The 25,625-nt window shown below is 41.4% G+C and overlaps 1 protein-coding gene across 1 annotated transcript in view; it reads right to left on the reverse strand.

Annotated features, from left to right (window-relative positions):
• The window catches only part of LOC140952825 (dynein axonemal heavy chain 10-like), a 55,911-nt gene that overhangs the window by 24,248 nt on the left and 6,038 nt on the right, over window positions 1–25,625 (reverse strand). Inside the window, exons 8-37 of the mRNA XM_073402275.1 lie at window positions 25,043–25,170; window positions 24,260–24,346; window positions 23,942–24,055; window positions 23,633–23,773; window positions 23,262–23,450; window positions 21,621–21,781; window positions 20,260–20,491; window positions 18,937–19,026; window positions 18,412–18,576; window positions 17,541–17,699; window positions 16,301–16,417; window positions 15,972–16,074; window positions 14,861–15,039; window positions 14,122–14,333; window positions 13,014–13,404; window positions 12,012–12,134; window positions 11,478–11,711; window positions 10,475–10,698; window positions 9,328–9,496; window positions 8,439–8,542; window positions 7,307–7,490; window positions 6,859–6,993; window positions 6,429–6,581; window positions 5,446–5,634; window positions 4,872–5,018; window positions 4,142–4,333; window positions 3,637–3,755; window positions 2,705–2,999; window positions 1,792–2,049; window positions 345–561 (exon numbers count right to left, since the gene is read on the reverse strand). Coding sequence (XP_073258376.1) covers window positions 345–561; window positions 1,792–2,049; window positions 2,705–2,999; window positions 3,637–3,755; window positions 4,142–4,333; window positions 4,872–5,018; window positions 5,446–5,634; window positions 6,429–6,581; window positions 6,859–6,993; window positions 7,307–7,490; window positions 8,439–8,542; window positions 9,328–9,496; window positions 10,475–10,698; window positions 11,478–11,711; window positions 12,012–12,134; window positions 13,014–13,404; window positions 14,122–14,333; window positions 14,861–15,039; window positions 15,972–16,074; window positions 16,301–16,417; window positions 17,541–17,699; window positions 18,412–18,576; window positions 18,937–19,026; window positions 20,260–20,491; window positions 21,621–21,781; window positions 23,262–23,450; window positions 23,633–23,773; window positions 23,942–24,055; window positions 24,260–24,346; window positions 25,043–25,170 — 5,211 coding nt within the window. The remainder of the gene's footprint in view (window positions 1–344; window positions 562–1,791; window positions 2,050–2,704; window positions 3,000–3,636; window positions 3,756–4,141; window positions 4,334–4,871; window positions 5,019–5,445; window positions 5,635–6,428; window positions 6,582–6,858; window positions 6,994–7,306; window positions 7,491–8,438; window positions 8,543–9,327; window positions 9,497–10,474; window positions 10,699–11,477; window positions 11,712–12,011; window positions 12,135–13,013; window positions 13,405–14,121; window positions 14,334–14,860; window positions 15,040–15,971; window positions 16,075–16,300; window positions 16,418–17,540; window positions 17,700–18,411; window positions 18,577–18,936; window positions 19,027–20,259; window positions 20,492–21,620; window positions 21,782–23,261; window positions 23,451–23,632; window positions 23,774–23,941; window positions 24,056–24,259; window positions 24,347–25,042; window positions 25,171–25,625) is intronic.

Genomic DNA, 25,625 nt, shown 5'->3' on the forward strand with positions numbered 1-25,625 from the left:
GTGACTGGAAAACAGTCGAGGCTCACGCTGGGTATTCATCCGTAACAGACTCGACTTCACGCTAGTTTCAGTTTACTAAGGAGAAAATGAAGTGGGTTTCACTATCACGGCAACAAAAACTCGAAACCAGTTAAAGACGAATCTGAGACATGAAAGACAAAATTGCAAACAGTTTCGCTGGGATTCAGATCTTTGAGTGAGGGTGTTTTTTCGTGCGTAAGATGTTCGAGATATTTAACCTGCATTTATAAAACGGTGCATTAAGTGGCATGTTGATGTCCCTGCAATCATGTCACATGCAAAGCAGCATAACCGCCTTATCAACAACACAAACGAAATCATACCTGGTCCAACAACAGACCCCTCAGCAGGATTCTGAGGCAATGTAGCAATTCTCTTGACAAACCCATCAAACACAGTCCGTCCATTCTCGAGCAGGCCTCCCCCTAAAGACCAGGTTAATGCAGATATGAATATGGCCTCTGTTGTTTCAGAACCAAGGAAGTTCGCACTTTCTGCAGGAGGAAGTAGCGCATCCAGCATCTGGGACAACTGAACAACCTGACAACGGAAAAAAATCAAACTTGTTAGTGGTTATCTTTGTCTACATATTCTTCCTCACCGATGTAAGTTCACCATTCATGTCTTAAAAAATAGCAATCGAATATTGAAAGAACTTCTCTAAAAATGAAATCGACATGCCGTATACTCTTTGATGGACACATGGCAAGTTAAGACCTTAAAACAACCGTGGGACGAAACAAATCACGAGGGACGTGACAATTTCTAGTAGTGTCCACCTCTAGTGACTATCTCCAGGTAACACTTAAACTGGAGCTCAGTTTTGTAGCGCAGTCCCAACCATGTAAACGTGGTTTGAGTGTTCTTAATGTAACAGCTCATTCAAATTTTGAAAATTTGTTTGTATTAATATGCGTTCTCAAGATAATTTGTATGTTAATAAACCACAGCAAAGACACGCCGATCAGACAGCCTAGAAAACAACCTGTGCTGGGAATGTCTTTCAGTCGATCAAGAGGGTAAGCCTACAAGCAGATACACCTATTCTAGAATAAAATAAATGTTTCGGCGTAAGCCCTTTTAGTAAAATCCAGCTAGTGGTCTATTATCAATGCTTCATTCTGATTGGTTGAGCTACTACTAGGCTATATGTTATAGCCACTAGTAGCGAAAAGCGCCGACAATTTGGCGGGCAAAAAATGATTAAAGTCTAGCTTTAACTAGCTAAAGTTGTTTTGTCTCGATATTTTTTATCAACTAGTTGGATTTTACTAAAACAATTATTCCTATCGCCCTCATGGCCTCTGAGTCAATAGCCCATTCGGCCTTCAGCCTCACGGGCTATTGACCCAGAACCCATTCGGGCTCGAGGAATAATTGTTAAATATTCGTCCTTCATCCACTTTTTCACAAAAACAAAACAAAACAAACAAACACGACAGGGTCCTGTAGAAAGTAACCGTTCACGAAGTTCAATTCCTTCTTATGACTGTCATTATCTGCTATTATTTTTCATCAATTTTCATTCCGATTTTCCTTTAGGCCACAATATTGGCCTCGATTAGTCTTTGCGTGCCTAACATTTTACTTATAGGGTTCGTCAGAACGCTTCCTACTCTGGTGTTCCTGTGACTCGATTTCGTTTCCGTATTAAAGTGGCGAAAGCGGATCTCTAATCAATGATTAGTAAAATATAAATATGGAAATTTTCTCTTTTTATTTTAACATAAATCGATGAAAATTTCAAAGCAGTCGCATCCACTCCCTTACCATGTTCAGATTGGTGAGAGGGATGATAGTTTTTAACTTCTTTCCTATCTTTCCTTCGACGATTCCTTCAAGTATGAGGTCTATACAGGGTGGTACATATTTCTCAAACAGTCTGTTGAGCTCCTCTCTCTCCTTATCGCTTCCGCGAGCATTACACCACTTCTCCCAGTAAGGGTTATATCCCAGGTTCTTGGGATCTACGTACACCATACCGCACCGTGATACAGTAGCTGGGGACGCGTAGCGAAGATCTGCAACCTGAGGAAACAGTTGGACCCTTTAAGGTCTGTGTTTAATAACAAAAGATTCCGTTTCATGTGCCCGACCTTTGGTTAACCTAAGAAACAAGCAAGCCAACGGGCAACAGGGTCTCAGCGATAAAATACAGTCAAACCGCCACTGAAATGTCAGCTGTCCTTCTCAACCTAATCCACGGCGCGTCCCGTTGGTTAGGGGAGGAGATAGCTGATTTTTTAGGCTTCCTATAGGAAAGCGTCCCTTTTGTGGAGGCGTCCGCAACAGTAAAAGGCGTAGTAGGCGTTGTTACTGTGCAATCTGCGCATTACAGGAAGGTCTGCGGAACGCAGGTTATTTTTGCGTGATAATTGACCATTTGGCAAATGTAAATCTTAGCAAGGATCACTGAGATGAAAAGAAAGAAGCGACGCAATAATCTATAATTACCATAAAGAGTTCAATTGTTCTATTTTCAATCTAATATACAACTACCTCTGCATGGTGCAGTTGTCCTTGCTAAAATAACTCTGTGTTATGAGCACCATCCTTATTCAATTATTCAATTTTCGCAGAAAACCGAGCAGAGTTCGTGTTGATCCTTTTAACCACATGCAAACAGTTGGGATGCCACTTTTCTCGGTCGAATAAAAATGGCTGGATAAGTCTAGGGTCATACCTCAAACAGCAGAGCACAGTGTTTCTGCAGCCGAATTCTCTCGCCATTAGCCAGCGTCAACAGCCTGTTGTCGTCCATGACAGAATTCATGTTTTCAACCCATAAGGCGTCAACATCGCCATCAAACACAATGTACTTCCGTTCGTTTTTGTCGGTTGGTTTATTGATCTCACGGAAGATGCAGGATAGTAATCCATCAGTCCAGTCCCGAGTTACTGGGTCCAATGTTCCGTACAGCTCTACCACTGTACAGGCCTTGGCATTCATTAGGTACAGTTTAGTGGACATACCCAGGCTGAAAACACAAAACAAACACAGACCGCCAGTCAACTCAAAGCCGGACATCCTTAAAAAGAAGTCTTTCTGTTCACCCTGAAAGGTCTCAGCCTTTAGACAGTTAAGTCAAATTAAAGCTAAGCAGACCAGCTACTCTTGATCAATTTGAAATGGCTGACTCCATAAGCAAATAAACACTAGAGACGAGTGTTTCAACAACAACAAGTAGATCTTGAGAGAGCCTTTGACAGAAAGTTCCAGGGCCTATTTATAACACAGATACCAGTCCACCTGCCTCCTTGACTGCGCACTTAAGGGGTTTAACTGTAAAACAATAGCAGGGAATATAGGGCAAATTTTGTTTGACAGTGAAGCCAAAACATACGGAACAACTGAGACCTTCTAACAGTACTGTACTCTTCACCAGGACCTTTCCAAGGTAGCGCTGCCTTTAGAAACAAGAAGACACTGGGGATAGGGTGACCGGAGAGGCTGTTGCATGGCAGCTCCGTTGTTGTTAGTTTTGCAATTGGTTTTCCCCTTTACATCCTGGCACTAATGAACATTATGTGCATCAATAGCATAATTCCTTCAAGTTTATAACAAAAAGTTATCGTTCTGGTTAGTGGAAGGTGGGTGTGGACAGGCAATCTTACCGTGTCTGCGCCTGTGCCAAGGTATTGATAACAACAGTCTTTCCACCACCGGTCGGACCAACGATCATGGTTGTGTGACGTGTCAACATGGTCTCATACATCTGAACAACTTTGTCAGCCTGTAACGCAATCACACATAAAATCTTAAGTAAGTGTGAACAGTATTGTCGCACCATGTTTTATACTAACAGCTTTTAATAAATTAGCTCTTTTAGCAGCATTTCATGCTTGTAAATGAGGGTTTTGAAAGAAACAATTGCTGGCTGCTAAGTTTTAGCAAGTGTCGAGTTCTACAAAGTTTCGCACCATGGACGTAGACTTTTGATGTCCAGAATCTTTCTGGACGAAATCCTTTGACTATCACAAATAAAACTTGGTGACCAGAAATTTGTGGTGTCGTTTGTCATGCAGCACATTACAAAAAGTCTTATTGTTCTTGCTGTTGTCAGTCTTAACTAAGGCACTCTCTTGGATGTAATATTATGTCAAAATTCTTCTGAAATACCTGATGGGGAAGTAGTATATATTTGTTGTCTTGTAGAACAGCTTCCACAGCATCATTAAAATTTGGGTAGCGAACCCTCGGGCAGTCAAGGCCTGGGAACAAGTCAGCTATGAGGCCAAGGAAGAGTGGTACGTCTTCAAACACGAATTTGGGTAAATTCATGTCACGCAACGCTCGCATCAACACTACATCCTAAAGGAGGAAATATAATACTGTTACACCAAAACTGTTGGAAATTTCATGCGACGAAACTTTGCAATCAGCAAAACTGTTGTCACGAAACGCTTGCGTCAACTCAAAATCCTACAGGAAGAGATAAAATACTGTTACACTAAAACTATTGTTAATGTCACGTCACGAAATTCATCAACACTGCATCCGTCAAAGGGAGAGATGTACTGTAATATTACACCAAAACTTTTGCTGCCTGCTCAAAAGGTCTTCCTAAACAAGTGTTATTAGAAAATGGTTCTGACAAGTAGATCTACAACAGTTTCTAACTGGTCTACTACTTAACCCTTAAAACCCTAATATCAACATTCAAATTCTCACTTGTCCCTGTAAGTTTCCTACAGTAGTAGTGGAGAGAAGTTGTCGAAGAATCAGTTAGATTCATCATATGTGATCATGTCCTAAATTCTTATCACATGTCTGTTTTATAAAGCAATGATATTACAAGGAGAAATTTGATGCTGATCACTGTTAGTGGCTTTTAAAGGGTAAAACTCGCCTCGTTCAAATCAGGGGAACCTCTCTTCAGCTCTCCTGCCATCACTAAAACAGCCTTTAATGCACGGAGACCAAAATCGTAATGAGACTGCTTGGATAGCTGTCCGGATGCCAGCTTGTACAGAACTGTCATCTTTTTGGCCAGAACCTACAAGTATAAATAGGTATCAAGGAACTTCCTCTCAAATAGGGTCTTCTGCCTTTAAAGGGCCAGGTCATGATACGTTCGATAATTGTTACAGTAATTATTTTCGTTAATTGCGAACTTTGACCTTTGACAAAAAACACGGCCACGTTAAATAATAATAATAATAGTTATAATAATTCCTTAATATTATAAGATCGTGTCGCTGTTTTTCAAGTTCACTTAACTAAAATCTGCTTAAATTTTCCCATGTCAAATATCCGTGCCCTCTTTTGGGCTTCTTCATTACTGTGTTTTCTTTTACTGTTTTAACCAGTCATCTTGATACTTCAGTAAATTACATTACCAATTGGTAAGAGCTGAAATTTACCTAAAATTACGCTTCCTAGCCCCTTTTTGAACTACTGAACTAACTCATTACGCTGATTACCTTGGCCATTAAGAATCCTTCAGAGAAAAGCATGATCTCGCAGATCTGTTGTAAATCAGGAACAATACACACTACAGGTCTGAAGAGAGCTTTGACACTCTCAGGGAGCTCTGTACGGCCTGCATAACCAGGGTTCATGGTGATGAAGATCCCCATGCGACCATCTAACGCTATCTCGGTACCTTCAAACTGATAAATGAAATACATACTTGTTAGAACAAAACGGGGTTCAAGAATGTCGAATAAATCAGTCCGTGCTTTTTGCAAGGACTTGTAAGGCGAATTGCGCAGTTGAACTTTTCACTCTACCGGGAGCACGAAACATTAGAGCTGCTCTGGTACCTTTTCCATCAGCCAACTGATGCGATTGAAAGTCGTAAACCAGAAGCTTAGAGTAACATTCTAAACAGCAGCATACCAATCTGGTTAGCAAGAAGTTTTGCAACATTTCTGATGATACCGTAGCCTGCGAACGCGGACGTATTTCCGGTCGTCGCTTCTCGGGTATAGAGAAGCGACTACCGGAAATACGTCTGCGTTCGCAGGCTATAAAATGATACCGCAAATTGATCCAGAACGTTTGTGAATTTTAAAGAGCAACGTTTTCTGGTAGTAAGCCTCCTCTTTTGGTGACTAAGACAGTTTGAAAACTTGCTTGGAAACGATGAGATAAACCCACAGATAATCACTCGCAAAAAGGAGAAAATCAAGAAAATTGTTTAATTACATGGTGGATAGTGCTTGGGGAAATAAACGACACTAACGCACTACACAACAGGTTCCATCTAAAAAGCCACGCCCAAGTTTACATCCACAAACAGTTTGATCCACGTTACATGTAGCCTCCCACGCAGACGTTCTTAGGGGTTCGTCACGCATTCCTGTTCGTGCGGCAGGAACGCGTGACGAACCCCTAAGAACGTCTGCGTGGGAAGCTACTTCACATGCCACACACAGAGCAAAAGAATAAACAGAGGTCTTACCTGTAGTCTCTTGAGGTGGTTGCTGAGTGAGTTTTGCAGTGTTTTGATTTGAGTAGAGATGACGGACAACACAGAAACGTCAATACGGTTGAACTCATCAAAACAACCCCAGGCGCCACACTGTGCTAGGCCCGAGAAGATTTTGCCAATAGACTGGGAACAAACAAAACGCAGAGAAAAAAAAGATATAATGAAAGTCCGTTAGTGCGACCACCCAACGGGCACAAAAATCTGGTCCCATAAACAACCTCTTCTCAGATGAGGACATGGCTGAATGTTTTTCGGTCGAAAATTTGTTTAGAAAGCAGTGGTTGTAAAAAAAATGATAGGCGATGCCAGTTAAGTCAAGCACAACTACATCATGAAGAAGTAATATGTCATGCATATTCATTGTCACACAATCTTCATTGGTTTGTCAGTTGTCATTTACCTTGTAGTCCATGCCTTCTCCACAGTTGGTAACGACACACAATAATCCTAAAGCTTTGGCCAGATCCTTGACTGTCTCGGTTTTTCCTGTACCAGCGGGTCCTGCTGGGGCACCGCCTAGGTACATGGACAAGGCCTAACACAGCACATAAAATAATTCAGTTAGAACTGGAATCATCAAACTCGCACTCATACTCCCAGTCAGTGAATCTTGCAATCATAGCTCAAACATCTGCCGGGAGCTCAAGCTACGGCTATTTTGAGCGACGCACGACAACCGGAAGTGTCAGGCTTTTCCCCTTTTAATGTGCCTTGAAGCTACCAAATTTGTTTTACTAAATTTCTTTACTCTTATGCGAATGCGAATGCGAAAAGTCCACTTCCGGCTGGCTTGAGTAATGTCGCTCGAAGATGCCCTTACTTAAGCTTCCTGCTCTAACATCTTTTACCTGTGAGATAGTAAGGTAGATTCTGTCAGTCAGAGGTGTGATAACCAGTCTGCCATTCAGTCCCATGTACTCGTATCCGTATCCAAACTCTCCCGTGCACTGACGCACCATCAACTCATCAGGTAGCTGGTCCCAATAGAACCTCAACTGACTCTCCCACTCAAATTCACGAGTGTCCATTATACTACAAGCAAACACATTCATGAATTTTAAACACTAAAAAAACATGTCGCTAACAACTGTAACAGCTGACAACGTACCTTTATGGATTACATTAATCATTTACTTGTCTTGCCGCCAGTTTACACATATTCAATTCCTCGTTATCATCGAGTATATTACTAACTAAAAATTCACCTGTTTTCCGCTTACGTTGCGATTGGACATTGCAAAGCTCAAGGTTAGGATACCGGTCGTGTTAGCAGAACGCATGGAAAACAACGCATCCATATCGGCATTTTTTTACCGCCCACACTTAGCCATCGAAAATGTATTTCGGAAATATCGAAAGGTTTCTTACCCAAATAATTCCAGGAAGTGTCTACTTCTCAGTGCACTTGGATCAACAGAGACCTTTAGATTCTAAGACGAGTACGACTACGAGTACGAGATTTTCTCAGTACTAAGGAGTACGCACGTGTAAACCAGTGTCATTCTGCCAAGAGTTTTAGCGAGAATGTAGTGTTAGCGGACGCAAGTTATAAAGTGATGTAGTTTTTATTATTTTGCGGCTGGGAGATACCTTAAACGCCTTCAATCAAGGTAGCAGTGCTCTTTTTTTTGGTGAAAAAGATGTACAATGAAGCTATCCGGGTTGTCCATTATTTGAGAATACGCGAAGTTAAATCTCGCACTCGTAGTCGTTTTCGTCCTAGAATCTAAAAGTCTCTAACAACGCCAGCGATACTACGACATTCGACACTCTAGTTTTTTCCCGCCATTTTTAAAGCTGGCAAAAGCGTCAGGCATGCGTTCGTCTCCATACTGAGAAGACAGACCTCCCTTTTTTAAAGACTCCACTTTCCAAAACGTTTCCGAAAATCTCCCCTTTCGTAAAACTTCCTAATGATTGTTTTAGAGTGGATGTTAAGTCAAGTGTGGATTGGGTCGTCTGACACTAATGCATACACACCTGTCTCGAACAAAACTGTCGATGATGTCTCGGGCGTGAACTTCAATAATCAACACTGTGTTGAACTTCTTGCGGTCATTCTTAGTCAAGGCTGGTTCACGAACCTGTGTCGTAAACAGACAATGCGTTCTTTAATTTACCTGTACCTGCAACCAACCCTTGGAAGGACTTGAAGTAAAAGGAACTGTACAGTGGGGGTCTGAAAAAACGTTTTTCGGGCCGTTTGGGCCTCAACTTAGTCTAAAAATTAGGGGCGGGGGCCTCCCCTTGATCCGCCACTGCTGTAATTTGTTTACCCACGGAAAACCGTTTCACACTCATGTATGGGGGCATCATCACTCATTCCTTCAGTACTTGTAAACTGCAACTTAAGCAGTCTGGCAAAGTCCCCCAACCAGTGTTGTAAATTATCCCTGAAAAGCCCTGTGGGGAGTGGATAATAAGATATTTACAATTACAAATTACAATAGTTAGGAGCCAAGTCTTTGTACGTTCCAGATCGAGTTGCAATTTAGAAAGTGTTGACTACTGAGGAGAGCGAAACATCGAGTATCCGACGAAAAACTTCACTACAAAAAAAAAATCACAACCCACATATATTGTCGCCTCTGGGGTTCGAACCTAAGCCACACTGGTGGGAGGCGCCACTATAGCTTCCCAGAAGGAAAGGACCTTGTCAGTCAAACACGAGAACGAATGTCCAATTAGAATATCCAAGCATTATTAAGACATGGTTTAATACTTTACTGAATTAAGCTCAGCAATCCTAATCTCGGATCTCCAAACTATCTTCCCGCTCTTTTAGTACCCCACTATCAGTTTGTCTAACTGGTAGCCTCCCACGCAGATGTTTTTAAGGAAGGCTCTCTCGATAACATTATTAACAAACCTTCGTCACAAGGTCACTGATCTGTCTGTGCATCTTTCTGGCGTAGTTTTTCATGCCCATTTTGTCGCCCTTCTTTACTTTACGGAACACATCTTCCACCTCCCAAGTCCACCAGACTTGGTTTCCAGCCAATACAACCATACCTTGATAAGCCATCATCCAGTCGATCCTGAAAATTCAAAATGAGTGGACTGCATTGAGCGAAGTTAGTTCACTTTATCTTGTTGAATGCAACTCATCGCAGTGGTGTGTAGCCTATCTTAGAACGTAAGAGGTGGGTGGGGGAGGGGGTGGAGGAGGGCAAAGATTGCAGCAGCCTTACTCGTTCCCCAAGTGGGAAAAAGTCCTGGGAACGAGGTTACTTCAGCACCAGGCGAAAGGTTTTCCTTCAAACCCGTCAGTGAGGAATGCCTGATACCAGGGGCCTTATACTCAGATTTGGGTTGCAGGCGTTCGAAATTGCCGCCTCTTTAGTAGGATATGTTGTTGAAGAGAACTCATTTTTCTCTAAGGGGTTTAAAAGTGAACGTTGCCGAGAATTGCTGTTCACGATTTAGCACGGAAAAAAGTGATCGTGATTGGTTGGGCCTACCGCTCCGAGGTCTGGTATCAGATCAATTGAGGTAACAAGTCGGCTGTATGACAGTGTATGTTTTGTGAAAGGTTTGAACCCAAGAGTCATTTCAAAAGTAGGTTGAGTTTGATCGTCCGGGTGAACGTAGTCCTGAATAGGACTGTTGTTGTTGACAGTGACCGATGCTTCGACAACCTGTGCGGTAGCCATCTTCAGAGTCAAAGTGAGTTGTATCACGTCAGTTGATGGTATTATACTCTGATTATTGATCTGATTGGTCGACTACGTCGCGATGTTATTGGTCGTCTGTCACTTATGCCGTGATGTTATTGGCTATGAGGACTCGAAATCAGTAATTGGTGCGTTTCGATCCGTCTATTGTCACAGTTAAACAGTCGTCTATCGTTAGTCAAATTGTCAGTTCTCCAGTCGTTCTCTCATAGTTAGTTTTGCTTGATCTCGTCAATGAGTCGTTTGTACGGCGCTGGTAACTGTTGGCTACGATTCAGTGGCGTTTGTTCTAAATTATGTTTTGTTAAGCTTTGTGGCATTCCTTAGTATGGTTTTGTCTACCTTGGCAAGTCTCCACCGTATTTATAGATGGCTTCCTTGGTGATGAGCCTGTTGGTCCTCCTCATCTCATTCAGCACATTTGTCATCCAATCTTCCACCCTCCCCTCGGCAGCCACTGGCTGTCTGAAGTCCATCACCTCTCCTTCACCACTGATCATAGCACCGGCCAGAATCTCCTGACCAGTGCCTTCTTCAAACCGAAGCTTGGCGATGTTGTCAAACATCTAAACAATAAATTAACAGATCGAGAGTATCAGCCGGGGTTTGTTTCCTGTGCTGACCAAAACGAGCTATCATAACGTTGATCAGTTTTTATTTTGTTTTGTGTTGCTCTTGAATCAGCAAGGTTGTTCGGAAGTTGGGTAGCGCTATCCACTGGTTAAATTACAATCCAGCACATAAATAAACAACCATAAATTGAATAAATAAATAGCGATTTAGAGGTAGCACATTCACGTAGTGGTTCTTCGTGTACCTGGTTCCTGGTCGAATTGGAATTTGGAAATGTTTTTTTGAGGAGAGGGGAAAACCGGAGTACCCGAAGAAAAACCTCTTGGAGCAAAGGATAGAACCAACCACAAACTCAACCCATATATGGCGTTCACGCTGGGATTTGAATTCGGAAAAAAATTGATACGACGCGAGTGCTTTATTTATACAACGGATAACAGTACACACCTTTCGCACAACTTGTGCCTGCAGCAGACTCCTTAGCAACCAATAAAAGACACATAAGCCGGCATTTTGTCCTATTCTTGGTGAAGCTTAGATGGAGACCAAATTGATAATAGCTCGTTTAAACGTCAATTCTTATTTGAAAACGTTCTCAGAAAGCTAAATTTCATTTGTTTACTATACTAAACTTCCCTTATTTATTCATTTAACAAGCAGAGTTACCCGGCGAACACAATTCTTAGCATTTCAGGTGGCATTTTCGCGCGCGCAAAAGTCGGAAAAACATTCAGTTTCGTTCTAATACAGTTAAAGGAGCATGATAAAATACCTTTATCATGTGTTCTTGCACGCACTGTGGATCATGGCTTCCCAGAATAGAAAGCAGTTCATCATCAGAGATAAAGAAGAACCGTGGAAAGGCGTTCCTCTTAGAGTCCAGGTAATCATTCAAACTCTTCTGACACTTTTCCAAACCGGTGACTAACATCTGAAGTTGTTCCAGACGACTGGCGGCGTGACAAGCTTCCAACACTTTGGGATTCTTCGCTGTGTCATTCATGATCTGAAAGAGATGCGGTGTACATTATTGAAATATGGACATAGAGTATAGGAAGCTACTGAAGTAAGTGTAGCCTGTTCCAGGTATTCAGTTTGTGGGGACGGCGCAAAGAAATGTGAGCAACAAAAACAGCGAGGGGGTGGGGTAAAGGGTCAATGCTCTCCCCCTCCGGGCCTCCCTCTTCCTCGTTATCTTTTCCCGCTCTCTGACTTCGCGCCGCATTCCGCTGGCTGAACGCCTGGAACATGCTGATTAACTCGTGAAAATAAATGGACTAAAAAAGACACAATTCAATTATTTTACCTTCTTGAAAGTTTTATCAATGTCGTCGAATTTCTTGGCCTCTTCTGGCAGCTGTGCTCTGATATCTCCGCCAATGAAAATGCTTTCTAGATACATCCACTTTCTTTGCACAACCATCCACACCTATAAACAACACACGCATCAATCGAACGAGGGTGTATGGAACACCTGTAAGTAATATTCTGATACAAATACACATAAAAATTGAGACGATAAAATTCACTGGAGAAAAGACTCTGACGTATACGTTGTGGTTCAATTTTATCCTTAGTTCAAAATTTCTTTTCCTTTCTTTTGTGCTTTGGTAATGTGCGATAATGAGTTTAAAACAAAGGAAAATAAAACTTAAACAAAGGAAAAAATTGAACCGCAACAATGACAACATACAGCTATTTCGAGAAAGGTTGTCGGAAAAAAGTGTGCACGCGCCAATCCCGAATGGCAATATGGGATACGACCAATACACTGTTCCTGACGACTGTAGCTGTCGAACCTACCTTTGTTCCTTTCCTCTAGCACTTGCAAACATATGTCCATAGCCTCTGGTGCTATTCTTTCAAATTTCTTTGAAGAACAGTAAACTCAAAACCACCCACAATACCTATCGGGGTTGTCGCGTGCACTTTTTCCGACAACCTTTCTCGAAATAGCTGTATACACCTGATTAGATGACAGTTGCTTTCAACCTCGTTCCCAGGTTGCTTTGGGCATTGGGCAATTGCGCACTAGCAGTGAAGCTATTGTGTGGCGGTCACTTAAGCAAATCATTACAGTGAGTTCCGTATGCCCAAACGCCCAATGCCCAATGCCCAAGCCTCTCTTTCAAAGCAAGGGTAAGTGCGAAGCCATTGACACGAAAATGATTTTGTATCGTCATGCAGATAAAACTCATTTTCACAAGAAAGGTTTTGCACTTAGTCTATATTTGAAAGTAAGAGTTTTTGGATCTCGAAATTAACCTATACTAAAACTAGCTTAGTGAGCAAGCAGTATCATTCTCACCTCGACAACCTCCCCAATATGCGACAGGCTCTTCTCCCACTTGTTGACCGTTTCCAAGAAAGGGCCAACAAACCGTGAGGCGGACATGCTCTGTAGATTCATTGCATTATCATCCAGAATCTGCAGGATTTCATCGACAGATCCCAAGATGAAGCCTCTTTCTTGTGTTCCCTTCATGAATTTGGATACAGTGAATTTCATGGTACCCCAGGTGTCAGACACTTCACTGATGCCTTTCTCGATGCCAAGCTCCTTTGTGGCACTAGCAGTGATGTCACCGATAACATCCTGAAACTTGTGCAGCTCCATGGCAAACATGTTTTGGAGGGTGAAGGTGTCGGGATTGAGGTCAAACTTCATGCCCGTCATCTCCATTAGCTTCTTCCAGTGACTAATGAGAAAAGAAACCGTTTAATTCTCTGAGCCCTTGAAGCCCCAATAGTGATCAGGAACTAATTTCTCTCAACAATAACACTGCCAGATCAAACAGACAGGTCATCAGAATAAATAAAACGAACACCAAAGATGAAATGTCCTGATATTTGAACAAATTCTCTCGTAGCCTGCGTAGGAGGCGCTTGGAAGTAATGGGCGCAGGAAAGAACGGAGACACGCGTGTCTCTCTCGCGCGCCCTGTTCTTTCCTGTGCCCATCACTTCCAAGCTCCTGTTTTGCAGGCTAGTTCTCCCAAGAAGTACCATACGAAATAAATGAAGAACAAAGTGGAGAATATACATGTCGATATTGGGTCTTAAAGGGTTAACAACCGTTAACGACTTAGCAAAATCAATACGGCCAGTAATTTAACTCAGAACGCGGATTAGGACAATTAAGTTTTGGACTTCTAAATCTGTTTACAAAAGAAGAAGTGCTCCCCAATATGTGCTTCATGATTTCCTGGCACTGTGTGTTTATAAAGTTTTCAAAATATTATGATTGTCCAGACTAAATTTGGTTAAGACCACGGTTTTGTTAAACACCAACTTAACTTTGTTAAGCCGTGTTAAGCCTGTAACTGGACCACAGCGTTTTCCGGGTCATACTTTGCAATAAGCATGGCTGGAAATCGAACAGAATATAGAGAGAACAAGTAAATTGTATTACTGACCGTTCCCTTAGAGCCTCATTTTTCAAATCAGAGAAAAGTGGAATAGAGTTCTTAAATTCCTTCATCTTCTCTTCAAGGATATGACAGAGTGGAAGAGCCTTGACCTCCCGAGGCAATCTCTTGAGCTGTTTTATAAAGCCATCAATGCCATCGGACAACACTGATACATCAAGATTAGCCCACAGTGTGTTGGCCCACTCATCACGAGCCGCCTGTTGAATCAGAGGGGATCAATTAGTCAGCAGGCAAGTTCTCCATTAGGGAGATAACGTGAGAAGTCACGCGCGAGGAGCACATGAGAGGAAACGCGTTCTCGCGCGGCTCGACTCGCTCGGCACTCGAAAGGAGAGCTTGCTCAAAGGCCAAAAATCAATGGTCAATTACACTTTGGCCCATAAATACTGATAACAGTTTTAAGTTTATGTTTAAAAAGAAACATCACTACGAGAGAACAGAGGTTGCTACAGTAGAATGACCTAGAATTAAAAAATGAAATTTATATTTCTTTAATTACCCTGTGCAGTATTTTACTTAACATGGTTAAGAATCCCAACTGGCCACAGACAAATCAGATGGCAATTTTACAAGCGTGGTCGAGGATTTATATTTGGGACCACCATGAACAAATCCAGCTAGCGGTCAAGGCTGGACTAGAAATTTGAGCTTGCGGATTACTAGTCCAGCGCTCTAACCGCTCAGCCACGCTGCCTCCTCTTTATTGGATTATAAATTTCCTTACTTTCTGATTCTCATAGATGGTGAAAATCTGATCCAATCCCTTCAGTTCTTTCTCCATCTCAAGCAGCTCAGGGTACAAGGTGATGGATAAACCAAACAGTTTCTCAGCATTGGCCAACTCTTGACGCTCCTTTTCAAAATTAGCAAACTCTTCTTTGAACCTCTTGAGCAGTTCCACGCCTGAAAGAAGAGAGTTACTGACGTTAAGAACCCAACCAAAAAATATATTTATTCAGCACTCCTACGAGCAGTTAACTATAAATTTCTAAAGTCTTTGCGGTCAACATCTGGTTTACAACACTGCAGGAAAAGTGACATTATCTACCCTAAAATGTGGCCGATGGAGAAACGATATCCTTTTGGCTTTATACCCAACTATTGGAGGCCAATTTACAGGCTAAAACACTGTTTATATATTAATATAACGGCCAAATTCCTCTACATCGAGCCTGTCAAATACCAAATGGGTAAGTAATTCGAAATGCTAAACTTTCGAGGATGTTAGGCAGAGAATATGGTAGCCTACGAGCATATTGCGTATCCTTTCGCGTGACTTCTCGCGACTTCCCCGAATGGAGAGCTTGCTCGCAGGCTAAGATTAGTGGAGAATCCTTTACCCAAAAACACAATATCACCAAATATACTCAACTCAGGCCTGGGAATCAATCATTACGGAGCTTAAGCAACAGCGTTTTTGAGCGACGGACGTCAACCGGAAGTGGACTTTTTGAATCACTGGGCAATGGTTTGTTTGAAACTCTCGGGTAAATCGTCTTAATAAGAGAAAAGAAACTTAGCAACAGAAATTTGTTAGCGTCAAGGCATATAAAAAAGGGAGAAGGCCTCACTTCCGGTTGACATGCGTCGCTCAAAAACGTGTTTTAGCGACGGACGTCAACCGGAAGTGGCTTGGTTGAAACTCTCGGGTAAATCGTCTTTATAAGAGAAAAGAAACTTAGCAATACAAATTTGTTAGCGTCAAGGCATATAAAAAGAGAGAAGGCTTCACTTCCGGTTGACGTGCATCGCTTAAGCTCCCTTAAAATTGCCAAACTAGAGTCCAGTGTATCTTGAGAGTTAAACTGTCTGAAAGTTTCAAAATACTGTATTACCTGCATCTAAGTCTGTACCAATAGAATTTGGTCCTTCATTTATGAAGCTCTCTTTAAATTTAGATATGTCTGTGGAAAAGTCAGCCACTTGGTCTTGAGTTATCTAAAATATATAGATACGATATAAATAAGATGATAATTGAATGTCACATGAGATATAAACCAGTAATTACTAACTAGGGTATATCTTTTTAAGACAAACTTACGTTCTTGGGCATTTAAAGTTTCAAATAAGACTAATTTATTCTTCAGTGGCTTACTTTTTCATATAACTTACAACATATTGAAATCATGGTCATATAGTCATAGATTCATAACAGGAATCTTACTTCAGTGAACTTCTTCTTTACAGACACCAAACTGGCATCCACTCGGCGAGATTCCAAGAAGAGATCATCCCATGCTTGCGTTACGTTCGTAGATAACTCCAATTCACCCTCAGGAATCTTTCATGTAAGAGCACATTTATTTCATTACATTATTACACATTGTACTCACTGTCTGTCTTCTCACTGGCCAATATCCTACAGTTTATTTTGCGAATCAGCGCAACCTACAGGTAAGTCGGTTTTCTGCTAATCTGTAGGTTGCGCGAGCAATGCATGATTTCTAAGCGCAATGTCAATCTGTGTTCCGTGGTATGGTAAGTTTCTTCCCAGTGGTGACAAGTATCAAATTTCTTCCAACAATATTACTACCACATCAATTGTACAGATAAAGAGAATGAATGGAGTGATCAGCACTGATGAAATGCCTTGATGTTTGAACTAACTCTCACACACAGTACAATAAGAAATATATGAAGAACAGCGAGGGGAATATACATGTTGACATTGGGACTTAAAGGGTAAATAAAACAATTATTAATTTGATTCGGTTTTTGTGATATTCAGAATAATCAAGGTAGAGGTAAGTGTTAGCGGCCAAGGCCTTCATAAAAATTCAGCCAATAATTGTTTAAAATCACTTTTTATTAGTATTGTACTGTTAAGTCTAAACAGAAATCTGGTACGCAGTGTACGGCTATAAAACGACAGCGTAAATCATACCCGATGTACACTGACTAAACCCGACTAGTCTTAACTTCAGCTAACGCCAAATCTTGACACTCAGATAAAGACTGTAGTTGAGAAACCGAAAACAAAAAGCATACTTTTACAACCCAACGTAAACACCTGAAGAGTTGGCCATAATTGTGTTACTTCCTGCAACGCGTGTCTTGCCGTAGCCGTCGTTACATTTGTAAGTGGTGAATTCGAGAAAAATTACTTGCCAAAAAAGCGCCACACCATACACATATGGGACGGAAAATAATTACACACAAGGTGGACGGGAGGCCGTGATTTTGTAACGAAAACTTTAATTTTCGTTACTCTTTCCTGCGATTTCAACGGTCATGTTTGGTATTCAAGACTCGAGCGCGATTTTCGATGCGCGCAGGAGAAGCGACAAAATCGCGGCATCTGTGAACTTTGCAAGTGTAGCTATGTCTAAATGGAGTTCCCCTTTACTTAACTGATATGAAACTCTTCCCATTCCCAAAGCTCTCGGAGAAGTTTGTCTTCTTACCTCAATATCATACATGAGTAGGGTTCTGTATCTTTCTTGCAAGTCCACATAGCGCAGCTCCACCTCAAGAGATTTGTCTCTGATGTCTGCAATCACGCGCAGCACAAACTTCAGGTCTTCCAGTGTGTCTGGAGGACGTTTCAGATCCTCTGTTAACCCCTAAAGAAAAAACAACAACAAGGCAGATAAGAAAAAAAGGTAGTTATGTTATCTTTTACAAGTATTGAAAAAGCCATGGAATCGCTGGAGGTTACAGATCTCGGAACGACTTCAAATGAGCTTGCAATTCCAGCCGCAGGGAAGTTCAATTACATTGTTACGAAAGATGGCCTACCCTGGGCCAACCAAGACTGTTCCACGCATTCAGACAGTAGAGCGCAGGCGAAAAATTGACGACGAAAAAAAAACGAGGGGAGACTATGTTTTCCCAGCGTATGGCTTTACTCGCTCCCCACCATCTGAATGCCGCTCTCTACTATCTGAACGCCTGGAACTGGCTAACCGAACATATCATGTTGGTTTGTGCTATGGTTTTCAATGGGCATTTGTTGAAGGCCTAAGATGTTTCTGAAAAGACTGGATATTGATGAAGAAAAACACGCATTTGTGCGCATTTCATCTGCCATTCAGTAATAAATGTAGTTCAGCTTAATTTAATGAGAAGAGGAGGGCAAATGGCCACAGGAATCCCACAAACATATAGCGTCACTTTCCCACCTTCCCCTCCCCTAACTCAACGTTAACACTTACTTCTCAATTAGGGCAAAATGTTAGGTTAGGGGAGGGGTCCGTGGGCAGTTTCCCAGAAACCTTAATTGAGCCGTATAAAGTATCTAGAAGTAGCACCGCCCTCCAGACAGGATACACATACCTCAATTTCTCCTCTGAGTGCGTTAAGATCTTCTCTTGCTGATTCATTTAAAAACTTGGCAAGCTCCTTAACCCAAGCTCTGGCATTAGCCTGGATAGTTGTGGCCAGTGGATCAAGGTTGAGGCGCACAAAGTCTACGTCTTTAATCATGATCTGGTTCCCAACCTGAAAAAAATATCATATAGATAAATAAACACTTGATCCACGCAAACATTAGAGCGACTTCAATTGACTCTTGAAAGGAACTCTGTGAATTCTTTGGTCTTGAGACACTAGTCTACGCTCTGTGATTGGCTAAAATATCTCGCGCCTTTTCTCAACTGATGAGAACCGAACACACAACCAGTTGTGACTTGCTTTAGTGCAAGTGTATTGTCACGTTTGGCGCCCGCTACTTGCGTTTTCCTTAATGTATGATTGGTTCATTCGACTGCAAGCCCATGCTTTATGTTAGGCCAAAGTAATTACTTTACTTCGGTTTTAAGTAGTACATACATAATTACCTAAAATGCCGACGTCTCTCACCTCAATGACAAGATTTGAGTAGAACTGAAGCTTTTCATCATAAGCGATACACGTTGGCTTCTTCTGAGCAAACTTCTCTACCATGTTACTCTGCCAAGTTAAGCGCGGCGGAACACAGTTAGCAGAAATTATTATGTTAAAAGTAATAGAGAAATCAAAAAAGCCCTACGTAAAATAAGGATGGACATTTCTATCAGCCATACAATTACTGCAATCGCCACTTAAAAAAATTTTCGTTTTATGTATGAAATAGCCTGAGAAAATATTCAACATTATGGAATCAGTTGTGTGCTTGTTTCTCAGACATGATTTCGCGGAGAAACCAGTGGTGGCGTCGCGAAATGTCAGATGTTTTCTCAGGCGAATGTATGAAAATGAGAAAGGTTTTCATGTTTGCTGACAATAAACGGTCGAATAGAATCAAACAGACCACAAAGCACTAGTATGAGTTAAAATTGCAATAGAATAACTTCTCCTACTGTACGTTCAAATGAGGCTAAATTTAATTTACGCAAGATTAAAAGTCACTGCAGCAGTCTGCAACCAATCGGATGTGTGTGTGGGGGGGGGGGGGGGGGGGGAGCGGCTCCAGGGAGGTTAGCAGGGATGTTGCCGTGTGCTCCCGCTCAACAATTTGCTTTACTACTTTCCTTGATCCATGTAACACTATGTTCACACTGTACTGGATAGCTTTAAGAAAGTATACGCCGCCATGAAAATTATAACGGATAGGGCTCCTGGTCTACAGAATTCACACAAGAACGGTTGTGGCGGCGCGATTTCTGTGACGGAGCGTAGCTGCGCTGCGCCGATCTCAAAAGTGAAGCGTGACTTATCAGATAAGTTTTGTGTCATACTTCAGTGCAGTGTGAAAACCTATTCGGCCCGTCGCGGAAGTAAATAGGCTGATTTAGCAACAGAAGGGGAACGCCAGTTGACTACTGCACACGCAAATCAAACAACTGGCTTGACCACTGGCAGAGCGGCAAATTGGGCACCGGAAGTCGAGTTTAGTCCTTTCCACGCGCTTTCCCGTCGTCAAATGACGTTCTGTTGCTAAATCAGCCTAATGAGTAAGAGTGAGAACTGGAACCCACTGAGACGGAAGTAAATATTCAGGAGTGAGGACTGAAATTAAGTGCCCCAAACCCTCGCGGCCAACCGCACCGGCACGATGTTAAATGTGTGTGAACGACTTGAGCCCCTTGGATATCTTTTAGTGACACCACGAAAGATATCCGGTATAGCGTCAACAAAACCTAAGACAATGATCGTAACACCTTCAGTTGGCTTAAACCTTTGCAGGGACTGATGAACACCAACCTTATCAAGTTTCCACAGCAGTCGGTACCTCCTCCAGCGCGTCAAGTACTTGTTAAGCATCCCCAGAGTGTTCTGTACACTCTTAGATAATGCTGTCACCAGGTCTATGATGGCAGGGTTGGCTGAGATGTCTGTAAAGAAACTAAACACTACTGGTTCATCTTCACCTTCAGCATGCTGGGGCGGAGTCTCTATACATGTGCCATTCATCCAACGCACAAACATACGTGTTCTGTAAAAGAATGGTGTTAAAAATCTCATTATTCCAAACTGAAACCTTCTAGAGAATTGAGGAAGTTTAATTGACCACTCCAGAAAATACCATAACATACCATAATGCTTTTTTGTTTGTCACCCCATATTTTTGCATAAGCTTTGTCTTTAGTTTCTCTTGGGAGTGAGAATGGCCCCAAGAGAAACTGAAACCAATGCTTATGCAAAATTTTGGGCTGGCAAACAAAGAGCATTATGGTATGTTATGGTATTTTCTGGAGTGGTCAATTGGCAACATTAAATCAACAATAAACACAAAACCAAGGTATTCAAAATTTTTGCAAGATATCTGGATCCTCAATTCAACCATGACTTTAATGAACTACTCCTCAATCAGTTTGCACTAAAAAGTAGGAGTGCTATTAATAACCGAACAACCGGGATCTACGTGTCCTTACTCTTCACGAACAGCAGTTTGTTTTCATTTTAAGTCCATTAAGAGTCAGTATACTCTTTTTGAGAGAGGGCCTAGGGTGTTTTTCGTCCTTGTAAAGACTAGAAACTCTAACAATTTGCATACGTGTAACGAAGACAGCACATTCTCTTCAGTTTTTTTAAGACCCTGAGTCAGGGATCTCACTAAGATTAGAGGGTGTCGAATATATGTAATAAGTAGGCTAGCCTGGGAATACAGCCACCTTTCCTCGCTCCTTGCCGCTAGAGACTCCCTAGCGGCTAGGAGCGAGGAGAGAACGCAGTATTCGTATGCTATAGGTAGGCGGGAATTGAGCAGCTAGGAAGTTCTATTCATTTGATTTTCTCAATTTTTCCCTTAAAAACAAGCCGGGGGTTATCCTTATAGTAGCCAGGGGAAATCCCCGACCCCAGGCTATTAGTGACAGCCCTGCTGAGAGTTGGTCCGGCCAGGAATTGAACCACTCACACGTCTGGTACGCAACCAACAGTATTCCCTGGGTACCAGAGGTTTTTTCTCGCGTGCGGTGGGATGCTTCGGTGTGGACTGCAGGCCAACAGATCTTAAACTGCCCATGAAATGTCTCTGGCACCCAGGGTACCAACAGTGCAAAGCAGTTCTTGGACTCAATCAACCACCATTTTAACTACACTAAGTGATTTCTGCAACGTACCCCTCCACCATATCCCTGACACTCTGCATTATTAACTTGTAGATCTCATTTGCAGGAGGTGACAAGACAATCTCTGGTGCAGATAACACTGTTTCTATCATAAACAATGGCTGGCGAGCATGAAGCTGTTGGTTAAATTGCTGCAAGTTCTTTGTCACCATCTAAATAAAGCAAAAAAAGTTTGACTTGCTTCCCAATCAATCAAAAGTGGAGAATAATAAACTAATGACTTGTGTGTTTACATTTCGTGTATGCCACATGATATTCATTTCAATAACTTGCTAGGAACAATTGTATTACATTTATAATAAAGCAAAAAACGTTATTTAAATAGTTAATTCCATCTCTCTGCTGTCTGGAAGTAAACTCTCACATTTATCTCAAGGTGATGAACACTCGTCTTCTTGTACACCACATATTCGGTAATAGGGACCTTAACATCCGACAACGGCGACAGCAAAGACAACGTCAAAAAAGCAATAGGCTTAATAGCCACAACTAAAACTCTGCACGTCCATCGTAGTTTTTTGTACGTTTTTTTGCCGTCACTGCACCACTACAACGTGAAAATGCCTAATTTCACGTTTTACAGAGGAAGTACACAAGCGACCACCTCTCTCTTTCTGGACTTGCATATGATTCTTAGGAATTCAACTTTAGGAGGGTTCACCTACATTTGACTAAGTTAGTGACTTCGAGTAATCGCGATGAAGATTGAGAGAACGTGAATTCACTTTTTCAGCGACGTTTTCGCTGCCGTCGCCGTCCTCGGATCTTAAGGACCCTAATAGGGACCCTGGCGGCGACGGCGGTGATAACTTCGCTTATAAAGGGAATTCAGGTTTTTCAGTTCAATTTTTATCACGATTATTCCAACTCACTTAATTTTTCGAATGAACTAGGAACTCTCAAAGAGTTAAATTCCTATGAACCATCACCAAGTCCAGGAACAGGAAAAAATTTTGTTGTCGCTTGATAACATCCTCTATAGCACTTGAAATTAGGCATTTTCACGTCATGGTCATGCAGTGACGGCAGAGAAATAATGTACAAAAAAGTGTGCTGCATGTGTAGGGTTGTTGTTTTGACGTTCTTGTTGCCATCGCCGTGTTCCAGTCTTCACGCCCCATTTGTTGCATAGCTGGAACTTTTCCCTCAACTGCATGTGTTTTGTTTATTGGTTACCCTGAGGTCACATGACATCTAACAATAAAACTGTTTCCCATCAAACGTCTCTGAGCAGCATACATTGCAAAATCTAAGACGTCCCAATATAACAGAACACTTTTACCCGTCAATATTGATGTTGACGGCTTGTTGAGATTTTAACTTTCATAAATTTGTGACTAAGTGGCTGGTCCCTTGGGAAACTAACTTGAGGAACGCAATACTTTCCGTGGAGCTGAGGGAACATTAATTAGAGAAAACTAGCCTAAGGGGTTAGAGGAGAGGAAATTTTAGAGGGGAAGGGGGAAGGGAGGAACAGAGAAATAAAAGCTTTTCTCTCCCTTCGCTTTCTTCCCTTTTTTCTTTTCTCTCCAGAATCGACTGATGGTCAGGCTAGAGGAAAATAAAATTAAAAGTTTACCTCAGGGCCAGGCTTAAAGTGTTAATTTTTTTTCAATAACAGATGTTGCAAACCTTAGTGAGAGACTCATATACAGCATTCTCCCAGTATGCATAGTAAGGTTGCAGTTTGGTAGATCTGCCGGTGTTGGTATGAACCACAAGTCCCTCCATCTTTGTCAACAGTGGACCAATAGCTCTGTATTTCCTGGACAAGTTATCAAGCTCCAAAGCTCGAGCTTTTTCAAGGTATTCAAAGAATTCCTATTAGAAAACATCAAGCACATTAGTAAGTGATGGAACAGTAAATAACATCTCCGATGCCTGCAGACACTAATCATATTTATCTTTGCTCTTAATAGTTGTTAACTCCTTTAAATTGCATTTAAATGCATTATACAAGAAGACAATAATAATGTAAGTACGGTATGCACCACTTGACAAACCTTAGCATCTGGCAGCATTCCCCCAATCTTTGGTGGAGGTTGCTTAAAAAGGATAGTGTTCTCTATCATCTCCAAACGACTGTTGATATCTTTAGCATTCTTCTGAATTTGATTCACAAGTGATTCAAATTTGCTGATTGCCTGTGCGGAAGTTTAAACAGCAAAGATTAGTTGATAACGTGCTGGTAATACCCCATTCTCAGGAAATTAAACTTTTCTAAGCTCTGAATGACTGAGCAATTGCTTTCAAATTGTATGATGTTGTAGCTATTATTTTGTACATTTCGAATTTCATATTATTATATTTACCTGGCCACATCGTGTGATGTAGTCACTTATTCCCAGTGAGTTCCAGTTCAATCTCTTTGCACCCGGTTTAAGGACTCGTTTTAATTCTTTGATGTGATCATCAAGTAGTTGGGTCTAAAGGAAAACAAAAAAAATGAATGAAAGGTGCCGTGGATATTTAAGTCCAAAAATTACAATGGACTTATGAGTAGAGTAATTCAGAGATATTTGAACGTTGGGATGAACGAGATTTCTATCAACCTACTACTATTTTACTGCATCAAAATGTGAAGAAATTGAATCCATGTTACTAAGTTTTACAAAGTGTAAATGCTTTACCTCTGCAACATTTAAGCTACCAATAACAGTGTGATATCGATCCAACATCAGTTTCAGGCCATCCACATACTTTATGTACTTCTCCTCCTACATAATACGTTAAGTTACAAGAACAAAAATCTCAGTAAATTATCACATGATAATGGGAATACATCAAGAGCAATTTCCTTGGGGTATATATATAGAAGAATATATTTTGTACAATTTGTCCCTACATGTAATGTTATCTGATGCAATATTCCACTTTGATCTGTGTATATTTTTCTTCAAATTTCGCACAAAACTAAAAGCATGGTGTTTACTCCCGGTTTCCATGTTCTTTCTTATTATGCCCTCCACTCTCCAGCCTTCACTACTGGGTTACTACTCCATTCCCTTCTCATCAACTGTAGCCTGCGAAGAACAGACGTATTTCCGATCGTCGCTTCTCTCCCTCCGAAAATTAACTTAATTAACTTAATTAAATTAGCTATTTTCGGAGGGAGAGAAGCGACGACTGGAAATACGTCTGCGCTTTGCAGGTTACATCAACTGCTGACATCACAGGAAAATTTATCCCCTTTTGGCAGCCCTTTTAAACTGTAGTTAAGTTAGGAATGATAGCCGAAGTTGTAGAAAGCAAGAACTAGATAGAGAAGGACAGTCAGTAACATAAGACCCCATACCAAAAAACGTTTAAAATATGAAAACAGCCGCTTCACCTGCTTCAAAGCCGTACTTATTTGCTTCAAGGCAAAAATTGAATGGTGGGAAACAACGTTTGTTCATGACATGATAAATTACCTGTAAAGCAACATTCCTTGCGAGTTCAGGAACCTGGAAGCCAAGCTGCTCTAGGTATTTGGTCTCCATGATTATCATGCCTAATTCAGGTGCAAAATCTGCCACATACTGTACATTGGGATGCGAGGCTGAAAAAAAAAACACAATAATGCTAACAGTGCTGACATTTGGCTTCATAAAATTTAGGTCAAGTGCAGTGCAGAGAAAGTATACATCAGATTCTGTATTTTTCAGTTTGATTAACTGTATTATTTGGCCAAAAAGACCCTGAAGTAGAAGCCAAATAAAAGCGAGACCATTTTGACTACATTTGCACATGTATATGCCAGGCTTCTAATTTTACAAAGCCTCATATGCAATTGTTTATCTAGCTCTCCCCAATAAAAAGACCTTCTCAAGGGAGGCAGAAAAATAACTGTGTGGGAGAGGCCAGTTCTATCAAATTTTTTATTTTTTTAACAAAATTATGTGACAAAATGAAATGAGAGATTCAGAATGTGAAATGGAAATAATGTGAATAAATTTCACAAATTTCATTATTTTGTTTTGAGAGAGAGCAATCTAGAATGTATTGTTGTCTGCA

The sequence above is a fragment of the Porites lutea genome, chromosome 11, assembly GCF_958299795.1.
Source record: "Porites lutea chromosome 11, jaPorLute2.1, whole genome shotgun sequence".
NCBI classification, from domain to species: domain Eukaryota; kingdom Metazoa; phylum Cnidaria; class Anthozoa; order Scleractinia; family Poritidae; genus Porites; species Porites lutea.